The sequence below is a fragment of the Emydura macquarii genome, unplaced genomic scaffold (assembly GCF_026122565.2).
Source record: "Emydura macquarii macquarii isolate MOO-44397 ecotype Brisbane River unplaced genomic scaffold, CSIRO-AGI_Emac_v2 contig_2452, whole genome shotgun sequence".
Lineage (NCBI taxonomy): Eukaryota > Metazoa > Chordata > Testudines > Chelidae > Emydura > Emydura macquarii.
In genome coordinates this window covers 657,110-682,728 of record NW_027132589.1, presented here as the reverse complement: position 1 = coordinate 682,728, position 25,619 = coordinate 657,110, and the positions used below count along the sequence as shown (strand labels likewise).

Below are 25,619 nucleotides of genomic sequence, written 5' to 3'. Positions count from 1 at the left end.
TAGAATGTGGTGCCAATAAACCACACAGCTCTGCAACCAGACCTGATGGCACCAAGGGCACAGCAGATGAGGAAGAGTCAAAACCTCAGCAGCCAAAGGTCCCTGAACTGTTGGGGCATCAGAAACAAAGAGGCAAAGCAAGTCTAATTCCTCCTGGTATGCCAATGGCATGGAGGCAGTTGGTGCTGACACCGACGTCACTGTTACTGGTCTCACCAGATGCTCCAAAGCCAGTACAAGAGTTGATAGTACAGGCGCCTACTGGTCAAGATGGGGTACCGACGATCAGTTAGATCAGTGGTTGCCAATCTTTTTGGCTCAAGGGCCACAGATATCATTTTTATAACCCTGAAGGGCCACCAATCTCCGCCAACAGGCCTCCTCTCCCCACCACTGCAGCCAGACGGAAGGAGTTCCCTGGCTGCAGCAGGGAAACCGCACGTGTCATGTAGCCCCGTGCACTCCACCTGGGTCCCTAGACAGTGCTCCCTTCTACAGCCAGGGGGATGGGAGATCAGTGCTCCCCTCGCTCTGGCTCCAGCAGGGATCCCCAGCACCTATGGACCTAGGCAGAGCACTTTCCCGTCTCCCTGCTACAGCCAGGGAGAGGGGAGCGCTAATCTCTCATCCCCTTGCCTGCAGCAAGGAGCCTGCATCGGTCTTTAGCCCTGCGGAAACACGCTCCGCCTGGGTCCTTAGGCAGTGGCTCCCTGCTGCAGCCAGCAGGAGGGGAGCCGTGGGCCACTTTGAAAGCCCCCGCAGGCCACTTTTGGACCCCGGGCCACAGGTTGGGAACCACTGAGTGGGATGGACCAGCTCTATGCCATGTGCTGGAGGAACCACAGTGCTGGTCAGCACTCCTCTTAGGAGACAAAGAGGAATCCTTGAGTCCTGGAATGTTCCCATTTCATTTTGCAGGATCTCTTTCTCGGAGGACCAGGGAAAGGCAAATGATCTCTCTTCCTCTTAGGGGAGGCATCAGTCCTTGAATCCAGAGCAACATCCCTTTACTACTCGAAAAGAGACTGTGGGGCCAGTCGATCAGAAGAGTCTCCCAGTGCCGAAATGGGCTTCATGGCCTGCTCCAACACGTGCTGCTTCTGGCACAAGTCCTTCACCACCTGCATTTTTTTTTAATGACTTGCAAATGAAGCACTTTTCTTTAACGTGCCCTTCTCCCAGAAACAGGAAATACCTCATGTGGGGGTCATTGTTGGGAATAGCCACTCCAATGCTTAAAACTTGGCGAGGGAATAACTCAGGAGAGCTAACTTCCTAGCTAAAAACTAAAACTAAATAAAGAGGTACTACTCAAATACACAAACAAACAACTATTTACAACCAGAAATCTCAGAAGACTGAGATTGAAAGTGTGAGGTAAAACACCATACAGAACGACCCAATCCTAGCCACAGGGATCAGAAGGAACTGAAAGGGGTCAGAGTGAAGCCACCTTTAGATAGCTAGGGCAGAGGTTAGGGCTACATGCATTGCCCCTGCGGATACTGCTAGGCAAAGTTCTTTGGATTTGGTGCACTGGGCACACACACAAGTGGAATACTCGTCTGAAATCACTGAAAGAATAATGTAGATTTATTTTTCATTATAAACAGGCTGCAAGAAAAGGTTTCTGAAGCGAGAATCTAGTTTCATGTGCTGTCAGTTTTCATTTCACAGTGCATAGTTAAAGCTCTACTAGTCCATGGTCAGTGGAGATTCATCAGTACAGCATGAGAAGGAATTCAACTAACTGTGGTGTACAACTCACACTTAAGACAAATATTAATTGTCTATGATGAACTAGAAGGGGGAAAGGGGTTGTTAAATGGATCATCAGATCATTTGCATTCTATTCCCTGGCATTGCTTGGTGTTAAAAGGAAAGGCATTTTAAAGCCACGTGCAAGGACCTTCACAGGTAATATTGCAGTTGGTTTACAGTCTATATACTGCCATACACACTAGTATAAATATATCTGTCTTATTAATTTAGAAATACTACTATTCCTATCCCTTATCAGTATTTGTGTGCAAATGCAATACCTGAATGTGTAAATTAGGCCTGAAAATGTCTTTTTTTAATGTCCAATTGCCTACCCTAGTGTTTAGAAAACCTTCCCCTTAAAATGTCTGTTTTAGGCTTTAGAGTTACTGTACCCATCAAGATGAATAAGAAAGTTCACAGCTGTTGTTTCAATCTGTGTAGAACACAGCTACATTGGTTCATATGAAGATGACTACCTCCAAAACCAAAAGGGCTAAAAATGGAAATTTCGGTTTGAAAATGAAAAGTTGCACTGTCTGTGCAGTCTCTCAATCTGTCATGGGGGCCATCTAAACACATCAAGCAGGCAGAGAATTTGAACATCCCTGCTTTAGAACACTGGTAAATTTAAATTAAACCTGTGGATATACTGCTCCATTCTTCCTGTTCAGATGTACAATTAGGTGGTAATAGAGTTTTTGAAAGATTTTCTAACCTCTCCTGGGACTCTCATGATTGAAGAGAATGCCATTCACAGCAAAGAGATTGTAGGCCTCCCTGAAGTTCACCACAATCCAGTAGGCATACAGTTTGGCTGCTCCTACAAAAAAATTTAAATATTACATATACAATCATACCCAATATTATTACACACAAACACACACAAAGGAGTGAAAGAAGTTCATCTTTCTACAAAAAAGTGCATTAGAGTTTGATTAATTCCCTCAGTGTGTCATATTTCACCATTTAAAAAAATCCAGCACAATAAACAGCAACTGAATGAGAAAACACTCCTTTCTCAACAGCCATAGTCTTGGCCAGGAAGTTTTAAGGCACCTCTCACTTGTTTTCCTGTGCACTCTCAAGCATAGCACTTTTTCTTTTACAATACAATTAACACAGCCAGAGCGTGTGAAATATGCCACTGTCGTGACCTCTGCTAATAAAAAAAATGACTTTGGGGGAATTAAAGAGAAAAACTTGTGTCTTAACACTCAAATTGATTTGAAACTTTATCACTAGAGTCTTCCATGCACATTGCTTTAATAATTGCTTCAAGTTAGTTCATGAGAGAAGCGGGCTCTTGGGAGATTTTCATTTAGGCAACAAAAAATATGAAACCTTATCACTTCACTGCTATTTTACAACTCTTCACTAAGAAAGAATCACCTCACCCTCTCAGCCTTTTAAAGAGTTCTCCGCTCAAGATCTGAATGAACAAGGTTTTGTGAAGTGAGATGGTAATTTCCAACCCTCAGGCAATGGCAGCAAATACTTTTTATTTAGTAATTTATAAAGGTGCGCTTCTCAACATGTCTAGTCACTTTTGTTCTATCTTTATTTTAATCTCAGACCCAAATGACTTCAGCCCTGAAACATGAAGAACAGAGTGCGTGAATGCGCGCACACACATGAACACTCACCATATGGCGATCTAGGATAAAAAGGGGTAGTCTCCTTTTGTGGTATTTCTTGCACTTTCCCATAAAGTTCACTGGTTGAAGCTTGGTAGAACTTCACAGTGTTGATAAGACCACAAGTCTTAACGGCATCTAGAAGCCGTAAAGTGCCAACTCCATCAACATCAGCAGTATATTCTGCTAGGTCAAAAGAAATCTGGGGGAAAGGGTGGAAATAAAACAATCACAGATTTAATAAAGGCAACCACAAATGTGACAAGTATACACAACTGATTCACAGTTATACCACACTTGCAATAGAACCAGCTATATACTTTCAGGCTGATTTCAATTTTTAATTTACTAAAATAGCTAACATGTTTTTTTAAAAATACACCGATAACCAAATACAGGCTTCTTCAATTTGACTACAAAACTAAAAAGCGAAAAGCAGCAAAGTCTAGGTAACTGGTAAGCAGCTACCAAAGGGTATTCCCAGCCCTAGAGTGCCACAAGACAGAGGGCACTAGAGCAATGAAGACTTTTTATAAGGGAAAAAAAGAACTTCTCACTGGCCAGGATGGAATCTTGACCAACTTGGGCCTCAAGCCGGTAATTTCAGGGCAACAAGCAAACAAAATTTTGTCCACATACCAAGCTCCCAGTCATTTGAGGGGCCAAATGAGATGTCACTCTAGATGTCTGAATATGCTACAATAACGCAAGCTGTCTTGGACTCTTGGGGCTTGGCTTTCTCTCTCTTAGGTTAAAATACACCTTTGAGCAGGCTTGATTAGGATATAGGCACAAGAGACAGATGACTAGGGCCCCAAAGACATGTGATGATGTCAGATTCTGAACTTCCATGAAAAAAACGTTGCTTGCCCCCATGGTTGCGAGGAAAAGCTTGAAAAAGTAAACTGTGTGTAACTAATGCACTACCTGAGTCTGCACACACCTCTCTGAAGATAGAGTAGCAGCAGCCACTAAAGCCAGGCAGAAGACTACCTGGCTTCACATTCAACACCAGAGCAGAGCTGGATGCTGCTGCTCTGGCAAAGAGGATGGGCTGGGGGTCTTGGGTGAGTCACTGGGCTCTGTGGGATTGGCTCCCCATTGATGGGGCTTAGGGTGGGACTTGATGGACTTTTGACTATTGATGGGACTATTGACTTGGACTACTGGTGGACTTGGGCTCCATTCCTCCCATCTGGTTTTGGGTTCTGAATATCAGAATCAGGAAAAAGTGGTGGTGATCTTCTCCCAAACATTATCCATTTATAGCACAAAAATGAGACACTATTCCCAGCAGATGCTGCAGATCTGTGCCCTTCCTTCTCCTTTATTCCGTGTTTTGACAACAGTGAAATAGTTAATGGTGATAAAATTTAAATTACTATTATTGGGTATCTGAACGATCAACCCATTGAAAAACAAGGTAGTTCACACTTCTCAGAGGTATTCTTTCAGGCTCTCTGCAGATTCAAGCAAAAAACACTGCATTCATTTCACATTTTGAAGTATTTTTTTCTGCAATCATAAGAGCTAGAGATGTAAGGCTTGTCTGCATAGCAACTGGAACCACAGTAATTCATAATTGTAATTCACACCACTTGTTATGTTGGTACAACCCTGATTTTTAACAACATAAATTATATGAAAATAAGGCACTCTTCTTCCAAAATAAGAGTGTCCTTACACACACTTGCACTGAAATAAATAAAGATGTGAATTAAAACCTGATATAACTACTTCAGTTCCAGACTACTGTGTCGACAAGCTCTTACTTTTTAAAAAAATGAAACCTGACATTCTGGAGAAAAAAAAGGAAACTTCAAAAAAAAAAAAAAAAAAAAAAGTCAGTTTGCTGATCTGGTGTGAACCAGCACAATTCAAGCCTGATTTGGTAGAGAGAAGGGATAAACAATTTTGTGACAGATTGATTTTAAAACATAGCAGCTGCTTGAAACTTTTCAGGGCTTTGAAAGGTCAAAGAATGTGGTAAATAGCATAAATAAATATATTTATCATATGTCTCTCCAATTTATCACATGGACATTATCTCCAAATATATGAGATATTGAAGTAAATTACAAAACTCTCCTTGACTGCAATGGGGCCAGAATGTCATGCATAGTATATATTATTTCTACTGTATTCCCAGATGATAATCCCTGCTCAAATGCAAATCCTTGCAGACTATTGTACATGTGAATTATAAACGTAGCTCAGGTGAGCTCAGATGAGAACAAACCTTTTTTTAAAAGTCCCAAATTATAAATTCTCTGTCCAAAGTGAACACTGAGCTTGGAGTAGCAATATTAGAACTGCTCTCATTGGTCTATGCACAGACCAAATACACAATGCAAGCACGCTTTTCCCTACTGCCTTGAGAATGACCTCAATCTTCACTTGGAAAAAATCACTCTCGAGGGTGTGAGGTAATTCTGCCTCCATGTCTGCCCAGTCCTGAGTGTCTCCTGAGCAGAAACTGACAGCTGTGTGTGTGCTTGGTGTTTTTGTAATGTGGGCTATTGTTCACTAGGGATTGGGCTCAAACCACTAAACTCGTTTCAATTAGGACTGCAGGTTAGTCTAGAATGGCAGCCATGAAACTGAAAAATGTGCACTTTATCGGCTAAACATTCTAGCTACAATAATGCAGCATACTAAGACACTTTACACAGTACAGGAGCAGTAATGGTTAGCATGTAAAACCTGGAAACCTTCTTAATATGGGACTTATTTTTTGTGACTTCAGTCTGGCACTATAGAAGACAGAGCTTTGTAAAACAGAAATGCTTTACTTAGATTATCTGGACAGATTTGTAAATGAAGTAGGACAGATCACAGAAAATTCAGGATTTGTCCAATACCAGATTCTCTCTCTTCCCTCTACACATATTGGTTCTATGAAGCCAATCAAAAGATTACAGATTAAAAAAAAAAAAAAAAAAAAATCTAAGCCCTCTTCAGGTAAGAGCTCTTAAAGAAAAATATTTATAGTGATTGGCCAACATTTAAAGTGCATCTAGATTGGTGGGTCTAATTTACAGAAATCAAATATAGAACCAGATCCTGCAAACTTTACTTACATAAGTAATCCTTAACTCATGCATTGAATTGGATGAAGCAAGTGAGTAAAAAGCATCATTTCCCAGCTGGATAAATCCAAAAGTAACAAAACCCCATTATCCCAGTTGCTTTAGTTTTACACCTATCATCTCTTCACAGTATACTTTAAATTCTGAAGTTATGAAAAATGTAACATCCAAACTTCAAGCATTAAAAGAATATATTAGTGAAATCTGAGTAACATTTTGAATATGTAGATTTAATAGCGATCCTAAAGGCAGTCCACTGTGAGAAACATTCATTGCCATTTAGAACATTGTAGTTTCGGCATAACTTTGAATTACCCTTCTGTGAGCCATTGTAGGTTTTGTTTGGAAGTGATATATTTGATCTTTGGAGTTGTAGTTAATACTTAGATTGTTAGGTATGTCTCCATTTACCCCATTCATGAAATGAAAAGCACAATGGTTTGCAAAACACACTGAACCTGCCTTCCTACCAAAATTTGGCTGCTATGACTGCAACCAAAATGAAGAGGAGAGAATAGAAGGATTAAAAGCAAAAAAAAAAAAAAAGAAGCTCTGGAAAATGAAGTGAGAGAAAACTCCTGGATCATTTACAGAAGGATAGAATCAACACTGAGATCTACAACTCCTGATAGAAAAAACACAGGGCCAAATCTTACAGGGTGCTGAGCACCTTGAGCTACCATGGCTTTCAGCACTTTGCAGGATTGGTCCCAGAAAAAAAGTTAAGAAATCTTATTTCTTTTTATGTTCAAAGGATTCAATCCTGCAAGGTTCTGAGTTCCTTCAGCTCCCACTGATTTCAGTCTGAAAGCTTGGAAGTTCACAGGAGACAGCTCTCAGGATCCAGCAAATATTAGTAACCTGATGACAGTTACACATTTTCACATATAAAATGGTACAACAAGATTTATCCATATTTTAACAACAACAACATGTTTAACAAAAACAGGTTGCATAGATTCATTAGTTTGAACACTTCTAGCTATCACGTAACCGTAAGGCATAAATAACCATGGCAAGATATACGATGACCCTCTTTTATTATCCAACTTAATACAGATGACAAATCACTTTTACCTAGTGGATTGCTACATTTTGAATGTGTAATTTTTATTTTAATTGCCAGTTGCAATCTTTACATAAGATCTGCCTATTACAGGGTAATATTTTAAATATGATGTTTCCAAATCAATAGTTCAAAACCAAGCATAGCAAGGTCTTTAATAAGATTTAAAAGCTTACTGAAAGCTATCTAAATGAAAACACATGGAACTTTTACCCTCCAAAAGAACACATTCCTATCATATCTCTGAGTACTGTATACAGGCATAGAGTCTTACTGGTACTTGCTTTTGACCACTGTGTCATTAGTGATGAACCCGCTCACTTATGAATATATATGCTAACTTAGCACACTCAGATAGGTTTGGCTTTGTAAGATTTCTGCTCTGTCATTCAGAACAGTCAAAAGGCTGGACTAGATTAGAAGCATAACTTTTAGCATTTGAACAAAAACAACACGTCTAACATGCTGAAACTGCTAATGGAACACAAAACGTTCTTAAGTTTCATCTGTTTTCATGATTGTTTCTCAATAAAATATATTTATTAGAATATATGAATGTGGTAAATGCTTAAAGGTCTATTAAAAGATGGACACTTAAGTAAAACAAAGGGGGTAAATAGGATATTAAGTTTAAATGATCTGTGTCTCATTACTGAAGTGAAGTGTAATGCTATTAGTAAAACTGCGCTGAAAATCACTACACTGTTGAAGAGCTTTATTCAGTTTTACCAGAGTAAGAAATATTTCTGTGTGTCCCACAAAGCTTCCAGAAAGATTCCAGAAGCAATCGTAAGGAAGGGAAAGGAAGACTGCAGATAAATGTTTCAAGTTTCAAATGGGCTTCAAAAGTAACCATAGTGGTTACTTTTTGTGTTCCTTAAAATCAATAGCATGCTTCGAATAATCAGTGTGCTTTCCATTTAAAGCATAACATTTCAGCTGCTAAATATAACACAGAATATGGGTCAAATATTCCTATAAAGGCTTAATACACTGAAAACGGAAAAATTTTTGCACGTCAGGGAGAAAAATATCTACCTCTCTACAAAGACTTCAAGGGATGTTCTGAGAGAACGTGTCCAGTTTCCTCTCTCAAGTTCTGCACCATTCAGAAGGTGATTGTAAATGCTAAAACTTCTTCTCATCAGTATGTTCCCCCCAAATAAAAAGCAGTAGGATGGAAGACGACAAATAAAAGTACAATATGGTACAAGAATAAGCATAAATGAAAAGACAGTGGACAGCTCTGTGTGGCTTATTTCTAAAGGTACATTCTTAAGCAGATCTTGAAATAGTTAACTTAGCAGGAGGGAAAACGCCCCACCCTACCTCTTAAGCAAATAGAAGTGTTTTTAAAAAGATAATTAATTATTTTTAAAGAACAGGAATATGCTCTGCATGCGTTTCTGTTTCTTTCCAGAATCACCAGTAATTTCTTACTGGAAAAAAAAGTGACTGAAGCCTCTGCATACAGATTAAATTGACCTGATGACACGATTAAGAATGAAAAAACATGAAAAAAAACAATCAGTTTTACCAATTCAAGCATGAGCCTTTTTTTCCTCCTAATATTCATAACTAGCACAAGAGAAATTCAGAATATCATTGCAGCAAGAGAACTAGAGATGGGAACCAATAACAGGAAAGCTAATAAACAAACATTTTAACCAGGAAGAAGTGACTTGATGGATACAAAAGAGGTAAAGTCCACCACCCTCACTCAAGTGGAGTCATATCTTATTCCTGGAACAGACTCCTGGATTTCACGAGTAAGGTATTTCCCACCATGAATAATTGTGGCAGGATCAGACTCAAATGTGATTTGTTCAGCAAGTGAACAAAGAGTTTGAATAATAAACGCCCATTTCTGCTACCCATACTCACAGTGAGTAGACCTCACTGGCACAAGTAGTTCCATTAAAGTCAACACGACACTCAACATGAGTAAGGGCTGCAGAATATGAGTGAAATCCTGGCCCCAGAGAAGTCAGTGGGAGTTTTGCCATTGACTTCAGTGGGGCCAGGATTTCACTCTCAGGCCCTAAATGGGAAGATCACAGGCTAAGCTATCTGCTGTTTAGTGAGTTTAAGTACAAAGTACAATTACTACTCTATAAAAATAATAACCTGTTATAAGCTACAATAAACATTACTTTAGGGATCAGTTCACCCATACGTGAGAAGCAGGAGCATAACTAATCCAGAACTGGCTTTGAGGAGGTGCTTACATTTAACCATATTCATTTTTATTGTTTAAAAAAACACAAATAAGTGCAAATTAGTGGGTGAACCAAGTGTAGTTGATTTATGACTTCCTCTCTTCAAGCATATGTTGATTAGACCGTTGCAGCAAACAAGGTGCCTTATGGCAGAAATGCATTTCTTAATCTGAAGACAATGATAAACAGAAAAAATATGCATCCAAGCTTTTTTACAGTGCCAATCTCTGCAGGAACGCAAAGAAGCCAGGGGTCTGATGCCATGGAGAAGACGGAAGGTGACCTGGAAATGTTTGTCTCTGTAAAGTGCATTTGTAGACATATATATAATTTTGCACAACACTTATGCTATAACAACATATCACCCAAGTTGTTTCAGTCTGATTCCTTCCCTTGAAACTGCTAGAGATGGCTTCCGAAGACCAAACCTAAGCAAAGCAAGGAGGGGAGGGAGAGACAGAAGAGGCCATCATCTGCTGTAGAAAGCAAGACTGCTGCACCACCTTCTCCTGTCATATGCAGTGAGCTAAACCAGGATCAAACTAAAGCTTGTGGCAAACTCCACTCCCCTCCATCCTCATCCTCCAAATACAAGCAGTAGAAGGGCCTTCACCAGTTTTTGTTGTTCTTCTGGGACAAATTTAGCCTGAATCCAATCCTGACCATAGGTGCCCTCAACTGCTCAGGTTTAATCATCCAGTGTGGCAAAAAATTGTTTGGTTTAAGAAAAGAAGTCCCATTTCTTGGTAGAAATTTTTCCTAAGAATTTATGAATCATGCAAGGTTCTAGTAAAAGGGGTTGGCTACAAACCAATCTTTGGAGACTGAATAGGAGAGTTGGCAGAAACTGCAGGTTCAAACCTCAGCTGGACCATGTGTAGGCTCAACACAGCGGGGGCCTGAGTTCTATTTTTTTCTATATAGGTGGAAAACGATGAAGGTGTGGTGGATCTAAGCCACCTTTCCGCACCCAGTAATTTAGGGTGGCTGGTAGTTGAAATGGTCTCTGACATAATTTAGAGCAGCCAAAGATGGCTTTTGGAGTTATGGGTGGCTGCAGCATTCTCAGTGCAGATGAAATGTTCAGAGATTTTAGCAGTAAGACATGCTCCACTGAGTATTTTCAAATGGTGATTTTTCATGGTTTATAATTTGGTCAATCTAGCCAGATTTTCATGGGAACAGCACAAGGTGCCCCTCTGACGCCAAGACTATCCCCTTGACAAATTTCAAGATCTTGCTCCAAACCTCTGATGTGCTAGAGGTCTTCAAAGAAACAGTAAGAAAAACAGGTTAGCATTGTTAAAACTACCTATTTTCCCCAGCCTCTTTATCAAAGATGGCAGCACTGGTTTTGTTAAATCTTTTAGCAAACAAAAATTCAACCTGAGGCAGAGAGTAAGCATGGAAACATTTTGCCTGAGAAGTTAAAGTTTCACAGTTATAAAGCAAACTGAAAACAGGGGATTATAACTGGAAGTGTTAGGCAACTTGAATATCAGAGGGTCTCTAACAGTGCCCTCTGTATTATTGCAAGTGTATTTAGGAACCTGGTTCACCCATACCACACACCCACACCGGTGTCCCTGAAGCCATGTACTGGCAGACATTTGACAATTGAAAAATGCTGTCTAGAAAAGCCACTGACTGCCAGTGATTTTCAAATTTACACATCACTCTCCTTTACTAGAGTCTTAGATGCCTTTCAGAATCATTTAAAACAAGACAAAGACTTCATTGGCTCAGTGGTAATTTGTAATAGTTTTTTTTTATCAGCTCGATAAAATATCTGAGTCATCTCTGAATTTGTTTAGAAAAAGCAATAAGTTGTGACTATCAGCTTTTTACAATGTTTAAGTTTAAATAAGTAGCATCATTTGAATAGGAAACAGTAGATACTAGTCACTGAGACCCCAAGACTAAGGCCTGATCCTGAGGGAGTTGAGAGATGCTCAGCACCAATGCATGCATCTTTTCGCAGGATCAGGCCCCACCATTCATCATCTCTCCTCCTCAGAAGAGCTTCACATAATGGAATGTTCAGATCTGAGAGCAATAAAATGTTGAAGGAGGAGGAGGAGGAGGGATATCACAGAACATGAGATTCAGAATGACCATAAACCTTTGTCACAAAAATGTAACCTCCCCATTAGTTTTGCTTATCTTCCCATCCATTCGTTATTAATTTGATGGAATTGAGGAGTTGTCAGGGTTATGTGATGCAAGGAATTTATCTTGTAGAACAATCTCCAACCAACTGTTCAAAGAAGCTTGAGTTTCAAATTACAGAAAGGCTTTTTTTTAAGCTTAGAAAAAAAAGTGTTTTGTTTTTTAAACCATTTTTAACTGGACATTTAGAGCATATCTATGTTTACCTTACACTGCTAAAGCACAATAAGTATGTAGCAAAGCCAGGAAGGGTTTTGAAATGTTGTAACTTCAATGGTTAGTGACACTATAATACACTGAAAGTTTTCTTACATAGTGAAATCCAGCTGTGCCAGAAGCTTTAAACACTATTCAAAAAAAGGCTAAAGGGGTGACTCGCAGAGTCACTAGAGAACATTAGAAAGGAAGATGTAAAAAGATAGCCAATTCATTTTGCTTTATATGTGCCAGGGGAATAAAGGACCATGAATATAATGTGAGAAGGAAAGAGTCACTTTGGAAATTTTCCTTCAACTTTTTTTAAACACATTTCCATAGATAAAGAAATGGATCTGAATTCTGCTCATTATTTAAAAGCACATTTAAAGTTAGAACCAGGCATTATTATTATGATGTATTTTTCTTCCTCGTATGGTATGACATTCTTCCACAATTCCCTCCTGTGAGCCTGGATGCTTTCAAAACATGAAGCAAGAATGTTTTTATACGTGAAATCATGAACACACTACCAAAATGCAGAAAAGAAAAGTTTGCTACACCATTTCTGGAGACCTGCTATTGAAGGCATGTTGGACTGTTGCTTTAATTCAACTGCAGGCCACTAGTAAACAATTTCCTCTCTGAATGATCATCCCTTTAATCCACCTATTATGAAAGAACCTAACAAAAAGGGTTCAAAAGTGCTTGACTAAATTGATTCGTAAATCTCAAAGAGAGGCTAATCTCTTCTGTTTACTGGGAGATTTAAAAGGCAAATAATCTTTTCAAGAATATTTTTACACTAATCAACTGATTAGTTTATTCTGATAATAGTTTAATAACGGTCCAAAATTATGAATAGGGTGTTTAATAGGGGGGCAACACAGCAAAGCAGATTGCTAGTTGTATTTTCTGTAACTTACTAATGCAAAACAGTTTCTTTGCTATCCTATTTTAATATATATGGAAGAGGGTCTCAGTCTTCCAGCTGCGTTGCAATGGGTTGGCAGGATCATCTACTGATTCAGCCTGTTAGCAGCATTGGGATTAGGCTTGGATTAGACTGAATTGGGATTAGATTGAAGCCCCAGTTGTAACTTGTCAGCCCATCCACCAGACATAAAGGAGGTGAGTGTGGCTCATTGGGCTGGGAAAATGAGGGCGAGACAGATAATATGAAGTGAAATGAATTGCAGCCCCCTTTACTTAACCAGGCCCAAGCCAGTGTTTGTTCCTAAATGCACCAAACGAGAGGTTAGACTTTGGCCGGCCTCTTAGAGGATGTGCAAAGGGGGCAAAAGTACAAGGAGCAATTCCTGCTCCCTTTGTGTTCCTGCACTGGAGCTGACCAGAATCCCAATTGGGAGTGTCGTTTCTGCTTGCTCAAGATATCCTCATGAACAGCTGTTGTCTGAAAAGGGTCAAGTAGGTGACTGGTGAAGACAAGCATATGACTCAACCCTCCCTATCTCCTTTCTTCCCTCCATGCCGGCCAACAAAATTACCAGACTTGGAATATATGCTGCATCCTCTCAAAAGGATGGTGCAACAGCTATGCTGCCTGGAAGCTAAAATTTCTCCTGAGCGCACGGATAGTGCATGGCCCCTCCACACATCCTCTCCACACACCCCTTTTCCAGAGTTCCTGATGCTGCGGGGAGCTGCATCCAGCCCAAGGCCCTCAGGCACTGCCAGAAGTTCTCTTTTATCAGGATTCTGCTTAAAGCAAAATTCCCTATTTTGTCACATCACTAAAGAAAATTACCTTTTGGGCTACAATTCCTCATGCTCATTTTCAGCCCCAAATGATCTTGTTTTGGAAAGCTAAAAAAAAAAAAAGCATATTTCCAGCTGTTTCTCAGTTATACAAGAAATGTGGAAAAAGTTATTTCCTCCAGTGAAAAATGGCTTTAAAAATAAATAAAATTCCACAGTTTGCTTGTAGGTAGCCTTGAATATGGACTCATGCCCTTGCTGTGTATGAAGACACATGCTTCAGAAATTAATAAAATATACTGAACAGGTGCAGAATTTCTAGATCATGTCATTTCCTACATAGAAATCAATGAAATTCTCAAATACTGGCAATTACAAATGAACAGAACTTGTTGGAAACTGGCAACCATTTTTAAACAAAACTGTGATTTCTCCTCATTTTGGGGTGAAATTCCATTGACTAAAATTTTCTGACTAGTTCTCCAAATGACCGAGTGTTTTGTTCTTGTCTTTTTTACAATAAATTTGTACAGCAGTTGAAATTAAAAAAAAATGACAGATATTAAAACTGGACAAAAACCAGCAATCAGTGTTTTTTTCCCCTAAATGTCACTGCGTCCTCAATTTTGTAAGCCTACAATGAAATGTGATGCTCTGAAACTTTCCATATGTTTTCTACTGAATGAACAGAGGTGAGAAGAGGGTGAATTGGGAAAGCTGAAATGGGGAGTTCTATTATGTGCCTTGCAGTCAAATTACCTCCTGCACCCTCTATACAAATCTTGTACCTCTCACTGTGCACGAGCCCTTACAATTTCTGACCCTCACAACAAAAACAAAATTTCCCCTACACCAAGAATTAGTCCGTCTACGCCTCACTTCCGGGTCTCTAAAATGGGATGATCGTGCTTCCCCATCTCACAAGGGTGTTGTGAGGACAAGTATATTAAAGACTGTGAGGCATTCATATGCTACAATAATAACGGCCACATATGTAGCTTAGACAGACAGGCCCGAAATACACTTGAGCCAATCATTAAATTTTAAAAACCAAGAAGGGCTGGACCTTGAGAGATCTCCACAAGAAAAAAGAAAAGGAGTTTCTAGAAATTATGCAATTTTTCCTTTAACCAACTAGTAGTTTTTTGAATGTAAGCAACAAACAGAAAGAGAGCCTCCATTCGTTCAATCTGCAGCCTTATAATAGCAGTGAAGGTGGCAGGGGGGAAGCATTGCTTGGCTATGGAGAGAGCCAGGCAGGGTACATACTGTACGGGTATGTCTACACTGTATAAAAATCCCATGGCTGGCCTGGGTCAGTTGACTTAGGATTGTGGGGCTCGGGCTCCAAGGCCGCAAAACTGCAGCGTAGATGTTTGAGTTCAGGTTCCAGCCCAAACTCTGGGACTCTAAGTGGGTGAAGGGCCCCAGACCTGAAGAGCATCCGAACATCTACATGCCAATTTTTAGCTCCACAACCCAAGCCCCGCAAGCCTGAATTGACCCAAGTCGGCCAGGCTGCAAGTCTTTTATCCCTGTGTAGATGTATCTTTAGGGGTCAGGCACGTCTTTATGCACCAAAGCAGTGCCTCACCATCTACACTGGCATTTATATCTGAGCTGGGAGGACATGCAGCATATGAACTTACACGCTGCTTCAAAGGGTGTGCAGTGTAGACATGCGTTAAGCGTGGTGCAGGGCTCTGGCAGAAAGGGAAAGGAAAGTGTGACTATAAAGAAAATGGTGCATAGTTAGGGCATGGCCAGCTAGGGCACATTCACGGGTGGTGTAAGAAGATACTCTAAAGTGCAAGGAGTGGTATAACTTAAAGTTAAATGTCTGCTTAATGTGGGCATAAGGAGCCACAAAGCACTCACACAAAATGGACATTTGGCATTTTCATTTTTTTACCCACTTCCTCCTTTGGATTGTAAAGTCACATTCTCCACAAAGATACCTCTCAGAGAAAAGAATTTTACAACAAATCCTTCAGCCAAAAAACTGATCATGTAGTCAAGTCCGGAACTTAAACGGATTATTTTTCCAAAATGAAAGTTTTAACTGCCATTTCACGGAGTTTCCATTACGCTAAATTTGTGACTAAAAATTACTGCCCTATGAAACATGAATTATGTGAAAAACACATATTACACAGACCACAAATTAAGCGAAAAGAACATTAAGTTTGCAAAAAGTCAAGACCACAAAAGGTAGAAAATGTAGCTGCTTCCTCTGCAGCATGGGGCACGGGTCACATGCAGATTTAAACTGGTGTAAATGGTGAATTCTCTGTAACTTGAAATCCTTAAAACACAATTTGAAGACTTCAGTAACTCAGCCAGAGGTTAGGAGTCTATTACAGGAGTGGGTCCCAGGTGAGGTTCTATGGCCTGCAACATGAAGGTGGTCAGACTAGAACCAGTGGTTCTCAATCTATTTACCATTGTGGGCCGCATATGCAGCTCGCTATGTGTTATGTGGACCCCATCCACACAATATATCTACTACCTGTATGGCCCTGAGGATGTCACATGGGCCACGGCTGTGTGATAATTGGGCCACAAGTGGCCCTCAGGCTGAGACCCTCTGTACTAGATGGTCACGATGGTCCCTTTTGACCTTAAAGTCTATGAGTCTATAAATCAGAATTAAGGTTGTCTATGTAACTGTAATTCAGCCCTCTTTTCCTCATGCATTATGATACAGTCTTTAATTATATATTCACATACTATTTTTTTTTCCCTACTGGAGTCCTGCCTTATTCCACAGTGCTCACTTAGTAAGCCACTATTCAATGTTTTGTTATTTCTTCATTATTCAGTGTCTGGCCTCAGGCCTTATTTGCTGCACACTATTCCAATCCTGCTCTGAAAAAAGTATTATTGAATTCCCCATGGGCCTTTTTTTTGGCATCTGTCACTATCATATCCAAGTATCAGAAACAATCACTTTATTCACAACTTGGGGATAATAATACACCTTCATTTTACAGATGCCGAACTGCAGCACAACGAGATTAAGATCACAAGTATCCATTAATATTGGCTGCCTAATTTGAGAAACCTAGGACCTGATTTTTCAGAGTTCTTAGCATTACACAGTACTTTAAATATTCAGGAACAGCTCCCAATGACTTCACGTGCACCTGTGAATGCTGAGCACATCTCAAGTCAGGCACCCAGAAAATGAGGAACACACAATTAGTAAAAAGTTTGGTTTAAGTGACTTGCCCAGAATTGCACAGGAACTCTGTGGCAGAAGCAAAGCTAAAATCCAATTTCCCATGGCAGCATTTAACTGCCTTAACCACACCTTTCTCTTCCTGCCATCCCCTGCCTCATTCACTACACACCTCTCAACTTCTGAAATGAATGATGCAGGAGTCATACAGACAACATGCTCCTTCACTACACACCGATTCATCCTCAGAGCAGGCCCATCCACTGCACTGAATGAGGCAATCTTATTTCTGACATTTCCTAACTTGTGAGTGCTAGACTTTGCAACCTAAATAATGTTCTTTTGATACATTTAAAAAAAAAAATTTCCAAGGTTTTTCACCAAGCAAACTGAAAAAGCAGAAATTCCATAATATTGGTACCACATTGAGATATGGGGCCCCAGAAGGCTTGGAACCTTTAGATCTACCACACAGACTTCTGCCACTTGAGTTCATGGAGTAAATGCCAGCAGTACAGGACAGGTGAGATAATATCTTTTATTGGACCAACTTCTGTTCCTGGGAGAAAAACTGTTCCTGTTTCCAGACCCAGAGTTGGCATGGCCCAGAGTGACCAGGATCTGCAATTGCAGAAGGAAGGTCCTGCTCAGCTGCAGAATGGAGCATGCTTAATAAAAACAGACTCATCAAGTTATTAAGCTACAAAACTCTATCCAGTTTCTACTGAGCATGTGCAAACTGGATTTTTTTTAAAGGCTTATAACTTGGCAAAGTTTGGCAGATTTTCATAGGGATGGCAAAAGGCATATCTAAGGCCACCTTCCTGTCAAATTTTAGATCCCTGTTCCAACATACTAAAGCATTACAAAAAAAAAGTCACCAGAATTTATTAACATTGGCAAAACCACGTCCATTCCCTCCACACCTCCTTCTGTGTTGTTCTCAGAAACAGCTGAACAATTTTTGGCTAAAATTTTTTTTTTTTTTTAAATATTAGCCTGAGATGGGCACCAGGCATAGAAGTTTCAGTTAAAGTTTGGCAAAGCAACCGAAAACATGATCTTGTTAAGTGCTAGGTAACTTTAATAATATGCAGTGCTACCGGCCCCACCTATAATACACACATAAGCACACACTTCTTATATTTGACAGGTTAATGACTAACTTTAAGCTTTAAATATTTTTAGTATACTTTAATATAGCAACTGCTTTGTTGGAGTGGAATAGTAAACCTACAAAAGAGGTTTTCAGTGTTTTAGCAAAGGAGACAGAATAACCATAACTTATTTAATGTCCCTGTGACTTGGTTTCCACATCTGTAAAATGGGGATAATACTCATTACATATCTCAAAGCACAAGGCTTAATTCATTACTGCACGTAGGATGCTATAGAAGATATTTTATATGGAAGGCATTATCAAAGTGCATTGCATTCTTATAATGATCATTGCTGTCACTGCAGTTTCAATGTGGTTATGCTTAAATGCAAGATCCTTACATTTTTTCAGCTGTATACTTGCTGGAAGATGATTCCTATTCATTCTATGTGAAAGTGAGCACCTCTGTGAACTCAATAGAAACCCCCTCACAAAATTCTCCATTTAATGAAATTATCTGATTTAGAGGGATGTGGGTCGGTAATCAGAAATCTGTGGGATGAACCAGATAATCCATGTGGACTTGACAGGTATGTGGGAGGGAAAAAAAAAATAGGACAGATTTAAGGGACAAGGCCCATTTGTTAAAGGGTTTTTTTTTTTTTTTAATTATTTTTTTCTTAACTGAACAAGGAGGACACCATTCTCATAAAATACATCAAAAACTGATAGATATGCAGCTGGCATCGGACTCTTCTGCTGTGGGAATTTTTTTAATTATTATTTTGATAATTTATGTTGTTCCACCACAATTCACACAAAACAATAGATAGATATAATTAATTTTAAAAGCTGTGTTTCAGTTTTGACACTTGTGAGGTGTATCCCGAATCACAGAACATCACGAGTGATTTGTACACCGTAACCAGCTTCATCCCCAAGGTCTCTTTTTCATCCATCACCAGGTTCTTACAAACACTAAGAAAATATGATTAATAGCTACCTTTCATTTCAACATTAAGATACAGAGTTCAGGAAACAGAGGTAGAAATGGAAGGCCACTAAATAACTTTCAGAATAGTAACGTAAGACCATAAAGTTTTGAGGTTTTCTTTCTCTAGTTTTATGGATTCAAGAGATGAAAAATTATTATATCGTTCAGCTGGGAGGTAACAAACAATTACTGGGTTACCCAAAGCTCCACTTTAAATTCATGCAGTGTTTCTTTACCTTTTTTTTTTTTTTTTTAATTATTGTTTTATAAAACTGTCAAGACTGAACTCTAGGGAATTCGCTGGCTCTGAGGACTTACAGCCTTTCACCTCTAAATCATTGGCTGAGGATGGCAGAAAGAAAAAGCTTCATTGACAGCGTATGAAAAATAAGGTCGTATTCCTGGCAAATAAGGTGGTGCATATAAAAAAAATCTAAACGTAGTTGACATTAATTGCCCCATTAGCCCCTTTCCCTTCCCCCACCCTCACTGACGGGAGTCCTAGCAGACTTCACTAAAGACTGATTGGACAGGGAAGACTACAATGTCACCTCGAGTTGGGCCCTGCAAATTAGGAATGAGGCATGTGCGTGGAGCACTGAATTGCCAATGTCGTGTATGAAGTCATTCTCCATGACAATCAACACGGATGGCATCTTTCACAAGCATACTTTGAAATGGTATATAAAAACATCTTTAATAACGAGAGTTCTGTGGCACTTTAAAGACTAACAAATTTAATTTTAATTTTAATTAATGGCTTTCTCATTACAAGAGGTAAATTGCTTTGCTCACCCATTCTCACCTCCTACTCAATGACTGTCATTAGACCTCAAGTACCCGGCTTTCATCCACCTCCCCCATTGCTCTCTATGCATTTGTATATGTATATGATGATCCTATGTTTCTCATTTCTACCTCTGCATCTGACGAAGTGAGCTGAGCCTCACGAAAGCTTATGCCTGCTAAAATTAAATTTGTTAGTCTTTAAAGTGCCACAGAACTCTCGTTGTTTTTGCTGTATACAGACTAACACAGCTACCCCTCTGGAACTCAAAAACATCTTAAAAACACTATATAGCTTGGTTCACACCATTCTGTCTCTACTGCATGCAAGTATTTTATTTCAGTTACTTCTTTTCAATCACGCTTTTCTTTTTTGAATGAGGCAACGAACATGAGTCAAGAAACATTAAAACCAAGAGCGCATGCCAACAGCATTCTTACATCAATGAAGGAGAGAGGTTGGCATGTTGTCATCCATTTTTTTTCCACCTAACTTTTTCACCTCACCAGAAATGCTTGCAAGTCCATAGAACATAATGTATTAAACTTCCATGTCTATCCAATCAACCAATGTTCACAAGAAGTTCACTGAGGCCAGAGACTAGAGATTGCCTATCAAAAGACAAATACTGAGCCCAAAGCACAATATGCGCATTTGCCATGCTCAACTACAATCCACCAAAGAAACCAAGACACACAATGCTAAATAGACTGCAAATGCATATAGGGAAACTACAAATAGTTTATGCATTTGTAGTGCAAGAGAAAGATTCCTATGGAAAATGTCCTTGTGATAGGTGTACACAAGGTATATCTGCTAATTAGCTGTAGGGCATAAAGAAAAATGTGGGTCATGCTCCCTAGTCCAGAAATGCTGTTTAGAGTGATATTGGAAGTCAGCTTCTGCTCTGAATTAGTAGGGAGAAGCGATGAAGTTGCCAAAGCTTAGGGTTTGATTTTGCATTGCCAGTTATGTTTTGATCCTGTATCAGTGGTTCTGCAGGAACTGAACTGCTGAAGCCTCATACAGAGAGTCCAAAATGTAAATATGGGATTTTGATGAAGAGTACAATAAACTCCCACAAACGCAGTAAAGTAACTGTTTCATGTTCCATTTACATGGATTTCAGCTTCAGTGATATACAAAGAATGATCTCAGGGTATACAGATTTAAACTCGTGTATATTAGAACTGCAATTGAAAACACAATACCTGTTGTAGTTAGGGCAGTAATCACTTACCTAAAACTGAAGGGATTATAAAATTTCATAGTGGCAAAGTATACTACGAGGCAATCCATCATTTTCTCAGAAGTATAAAGAGTACTCTGGAGAGTGAGAGGTTTTATGATAATGTACACTTTCAGCATTATAATATCGATGTGCCATTATATAATTGTATTGTCTTGCCAATTTTTCTCTTTGAAGGAGAAGGAGGAAAAAAGGAAGGAGGTTGAATGGAACCGTCCTGCTTGTATTCTTGAGAATATTAGGGAAATGGTAAATAACCCATAAGCACAAAGACTGATTTAAGCAATAAAGTGAGAATTTGTGGGGCAGAGCCATCGTGTGGAAAAAAAAATTCTGATCCTTAGACACCTAAGAGGCATGAAATGCATCCTAAGATCTCAGATTCCTCAGGGATGCTATTATCTAATGATAATCACACCCTTTAGAGCCGCCATTTTGCTATCTGGCTGGAAATAAGAGGTGTATTTCTGACTTAAGAAAAACATGAGACTGATAGTTTACATTACTGAACTGTGTATGTTTCCTCCTGTTAATTCAACAAAGTTAGGTTCCCCGTCTCTTATCCCAGAAAATGTCTTATTTCAAATTGTTAGATTGCTCTTGTTTTCTTCTAACAAGTAATATAAACTAGAAGCAAGTCAAGAATCTTGTTAGTATGATAAAGAAATAATTAGATATATAGCATCCAGCAAAACAGATATCAGTCAAAAAAAGAACTATTTAAATACCTAAGAAATCAAGCCTTTCAGTTACTATAACTGAAGGGATTAATAGAAAGTAACATATTACATTCTACTAAAAATCCCCCTGTAAGAGTCATGCTGACCTTAGCAACTTCAAGTGAACTGTGTTATCCTCGAAGGCTGTCATGCCCCAACTCCCTGCCTCATATTAACGCGTATCTTTCACAGAAAATGTTCTTGAGAGCCCTGTAGCTTTTTGGCATTTTACTTATAGCCCTCTGTACTTCTTTTAAAATGTCCATGCTCCTCCTAAACGTTAAGTAGATAATACTATAAAGTGTTACACTAAAAAACTGATTAAATAGCATTAAGGTTCTGATAAGTACCAGATGTTAATCCAACAGTTATCCATGCACAATTCTCATGTCCATGAATATGAGTTTAGCTGCATAAATCCCATTCATATTAATGGTGTTTGCTTGGCTATAATTTTGTGCATTGAAGTGCATATTCCCACATTTTTCTACTGCTAAATGCTTGTGTAACGCATGCCTGCATGTTGTGGCACTCTGTCTCCCTCTTGTGGCAACTAGACCAGCTAGAGACGGATGAGTCTGCTACAGCACAGGCTAAGACACAGGTGTCTTTTAATTCATGCAGTAGAGGCTCATGCATTAATCTCCAAAGGTCCCAAGTCTGTTGGTATTCCCTTGTATGGTTTATATACAAAACAATGACTGCATGTGTAAAAGTATATTACATACATCAGTCTAACAACATATACATATATATATATTGTTGTTGTGTGTATGTATATATATGTGTACACACACACACACACACACACACACACACACACACACACACACACACAACACCTTTCATCCTGAAGGATGGCAAAACACTTTATACATTTTCTCTTAGTTATACAGATATAGATATAATATACAAACTTATTTCACAACAGTGTGGGGAAATGTTTCAGCTCTTTACCAGCACATGGCAATATTGAACAGTGTTTCAGGACCATAAGAGAATAAAATCATATTCAGCCATGAGATCTAATAAGGTAATAGGCCAAAATGATACACTAACCATAGCTCAATCTTGTTTTTTCCCAAAAATAGCCCAAGCCACTGGTTCAGAGCAAGAAGTTGTAACATCTTTGTTTAAAAATTACAACATTTTACAAAGTTATGAGCACTAGAAATGTTTTTAATAATAATATATTATGTAGACCACTCAGCACTTTAATGACTCTACCTATCTTCCAAAAAATATTTATAGCAAAATATCCTCAGAGGCAACATGGCCAAAATAAAAATAAAAAAACCCAGAAGATATTATTTTACTTATAACAGTTAAGAACAGTGAAACAAAAGTAATTTAAAAAACAGGCATAAACTTTGCTCAGAAATGTACATTTTATTTGATACATTACAAGGTTTTCCGATCTATGGATTTTTTACAGTAAGGTTTCTGAACTATGTAAAATTACACTGTTGCAATGGAAGTTCTGACCTGACCTTAAACAAGAAGATTCTAGAGTTTTATTAATCCTGTTTTATGTCTCACTCCTACTCCTATTCCTAGTGAGTCAATGAAAGATTTGTCATTGACTCAATGGGAGCTATACTTTAACTATCATGCAATCCATAGCTACACTTTGGCTATCATGCAATTGTTCTTGCATTTCCCTTTCCTATTCCTCACTGTTATTCCATACTCCTGAATCAAGTCTGTCTGTTACTGCAGCTGAACTATGACAAATTATGTTTCTTCCACTGTTACAGGATGAAAGTGCTTTCGCACTGAATAACTCGTCAAGCAGAAACTGAAGTTTTAAAATTAAAAATTAATTTTTAACACAATGGAACTAGAGTTCATACTTCATCTGTTCTTACCTCTGTCTAACAGAGAATAATGTGGTGTGTTCCACAAACAAAGATGAACTGAAAGATTTACACTTGCCAAGTCTGGGATACTGTTTTACTATTACATCAGTAAAATATAAAGCAACATAGGGAGAAATTTGGTTTGGTTTTTTTTGCTTTAAATAAGGATGTGATGGTCAGCATCACAGAATCCTGAATTAAAAACTTGGAAGATATAAAAAAGAACTGATTTTAAACCTTTGCCTTTTGTTTTAAACTGCATTAAAGTATTTGTAACTTTTCAGGTGGTCTGTGTACATTCTATTTCTGATTTTGAATGTTAAATATAGTCGTAAAATCAAGTTTTAAAAACTGCAGAAATGAATTTTTGTTCACATTTAAGGAGATTTTATTAACTGCATGGTAAAAGAGGTAAATCTAGACCTCCTGTGACCACAAGTTGATTGTTTTAAGGAAAACTGTTCTCCACAATAGCATAAAATTAATGTTTTGTTTTGTTTTTTATCCTACTCTCTTTAATGTGTCTGCTTCCACAATGAACTATTTAAATTTATTTTAAAATTATAGATCTGGATTTTTTTTTTTTTTTTTAATACAAAGGACCAAGTTCTGCCAGTCTATCAGTGGAACTACTCACAGTAAGATATTACTTGGTATGAGTAAGCATGGCAGAATCTGGCCCAGTATTTTAATGCAATTTAACTTTGTTTTCAGAAGACCTGATTTTGAGTCCCTACAGATAAAGGTTAATATAACTTCATGTTTTTCATTTTGTTCAGGTCTGCTCTTGTATTGCTGCTCTAAGAGTTCCATGCATGAATGGCCCATTGAGATGAGAACAGAATTTTCTGGTTTTATAATGAACTTTTCTAAACAAATTTTATTAATCACAGCAGATTTTCAACTAGTGTTACTCTATTTTATCACACTGCACACATTTAAAGTGCAGTTTTACTCTACAGAATGACATAATGAGATGCCATGTTCCCTGACTGCAGATCAGATATACTCAGTTTATTCAATGTTTCAGCCCTGCAGACTCAACCAAAGATCTAAAAGTCAAACTCTGTTCTTTCCTTCTTCCACATCACCAGTAACAGGTTCTGTGAGCCAAATTAAGCCCCCAATTACACCTATGCAAACCCATGGTTTTAAAAATATGACCTCATTGACACCTCTGCAACTACAATGTTTTTAATGGAGTTGCACATGAGTAATTAACTGCATATGGTAAAAAAATTGCATTGATGATCTATAAGAAGAAATCCACTTCAGCTGCCACTCTCTGAGCTCTGCAGGGCTAACAGAAGGAAGCATTTTTATTTTGTGTTACTGAAATCAGCAGATGCATCTTTGAAAACACACAGGGAGCACCTACATTGAGTAAGACACTGCCTTTTTACAGTATCACAATAAAACACATTTTAAAAGTCAACGATTACCACAATATGGCTATCACAGTTACTTTGTTTGATTAGGATAATAAATTATTGAGGTCTCTCAGTTAATGCGCTTTGTTAACAATTGATCTTTTTAAAAACTGTGAATGCTGAAGCTCATTAAATTGTTTAGAAGCCAAATCAATTAGCAACATGTTCTTTAATTTTGATCTGAACTTTACAAGCAAACATTTTCTTAACTAATCCCCCATCCTGCAAGTTGCTCCTCAGGGGTAAATTTCTGCACCTGTGGAGAGCCTACTAAAGGACTAATTTGTAGGATTTAATTATTTTTAAAGAGGACCAAGGAATGTATTTGGAAAATATTAAAAACCAGTGACATTGTAATAGGAAAGGGTACTAGTGTACTAGAACATACTCAGCTAGAGACAGTATATATGTTTCCGTTAACTATTTTAAAATTGTATAAGTTAGGG

At 38.6% G+C, this 25,619-nt stretch overlaps 1 protein-coding gene across 1 annotated transcript in view; it reads right to left on the bottom strand.

The window, feature by feature from the left end:
- Positions 1 to 25,619, bottom strand: part of GMDS (GDP-mannose 4,6-dehydratase) — a 533,671-nt gene that overhangs the window by 311,553 nt on the left and 196,499 nt on the right. Inside the window, exons 5-6 of the mRNA XM_067562592.1 lie at positions 3,408 to 3,600; positions 2,480 to 2,584 (exon numbers count right to left, since the gene is read on the bottom strand). Coding sequence (XP_067418693.1) covers positions 2,480 to 2,584; positions 3,408 to 3,600 — 298 coding nt within the window. The remainder of the gene's footprint in view (positions 1 to 2,479; positions 2,585 to 3,407; positions 3,601 to 25,619) is intronic.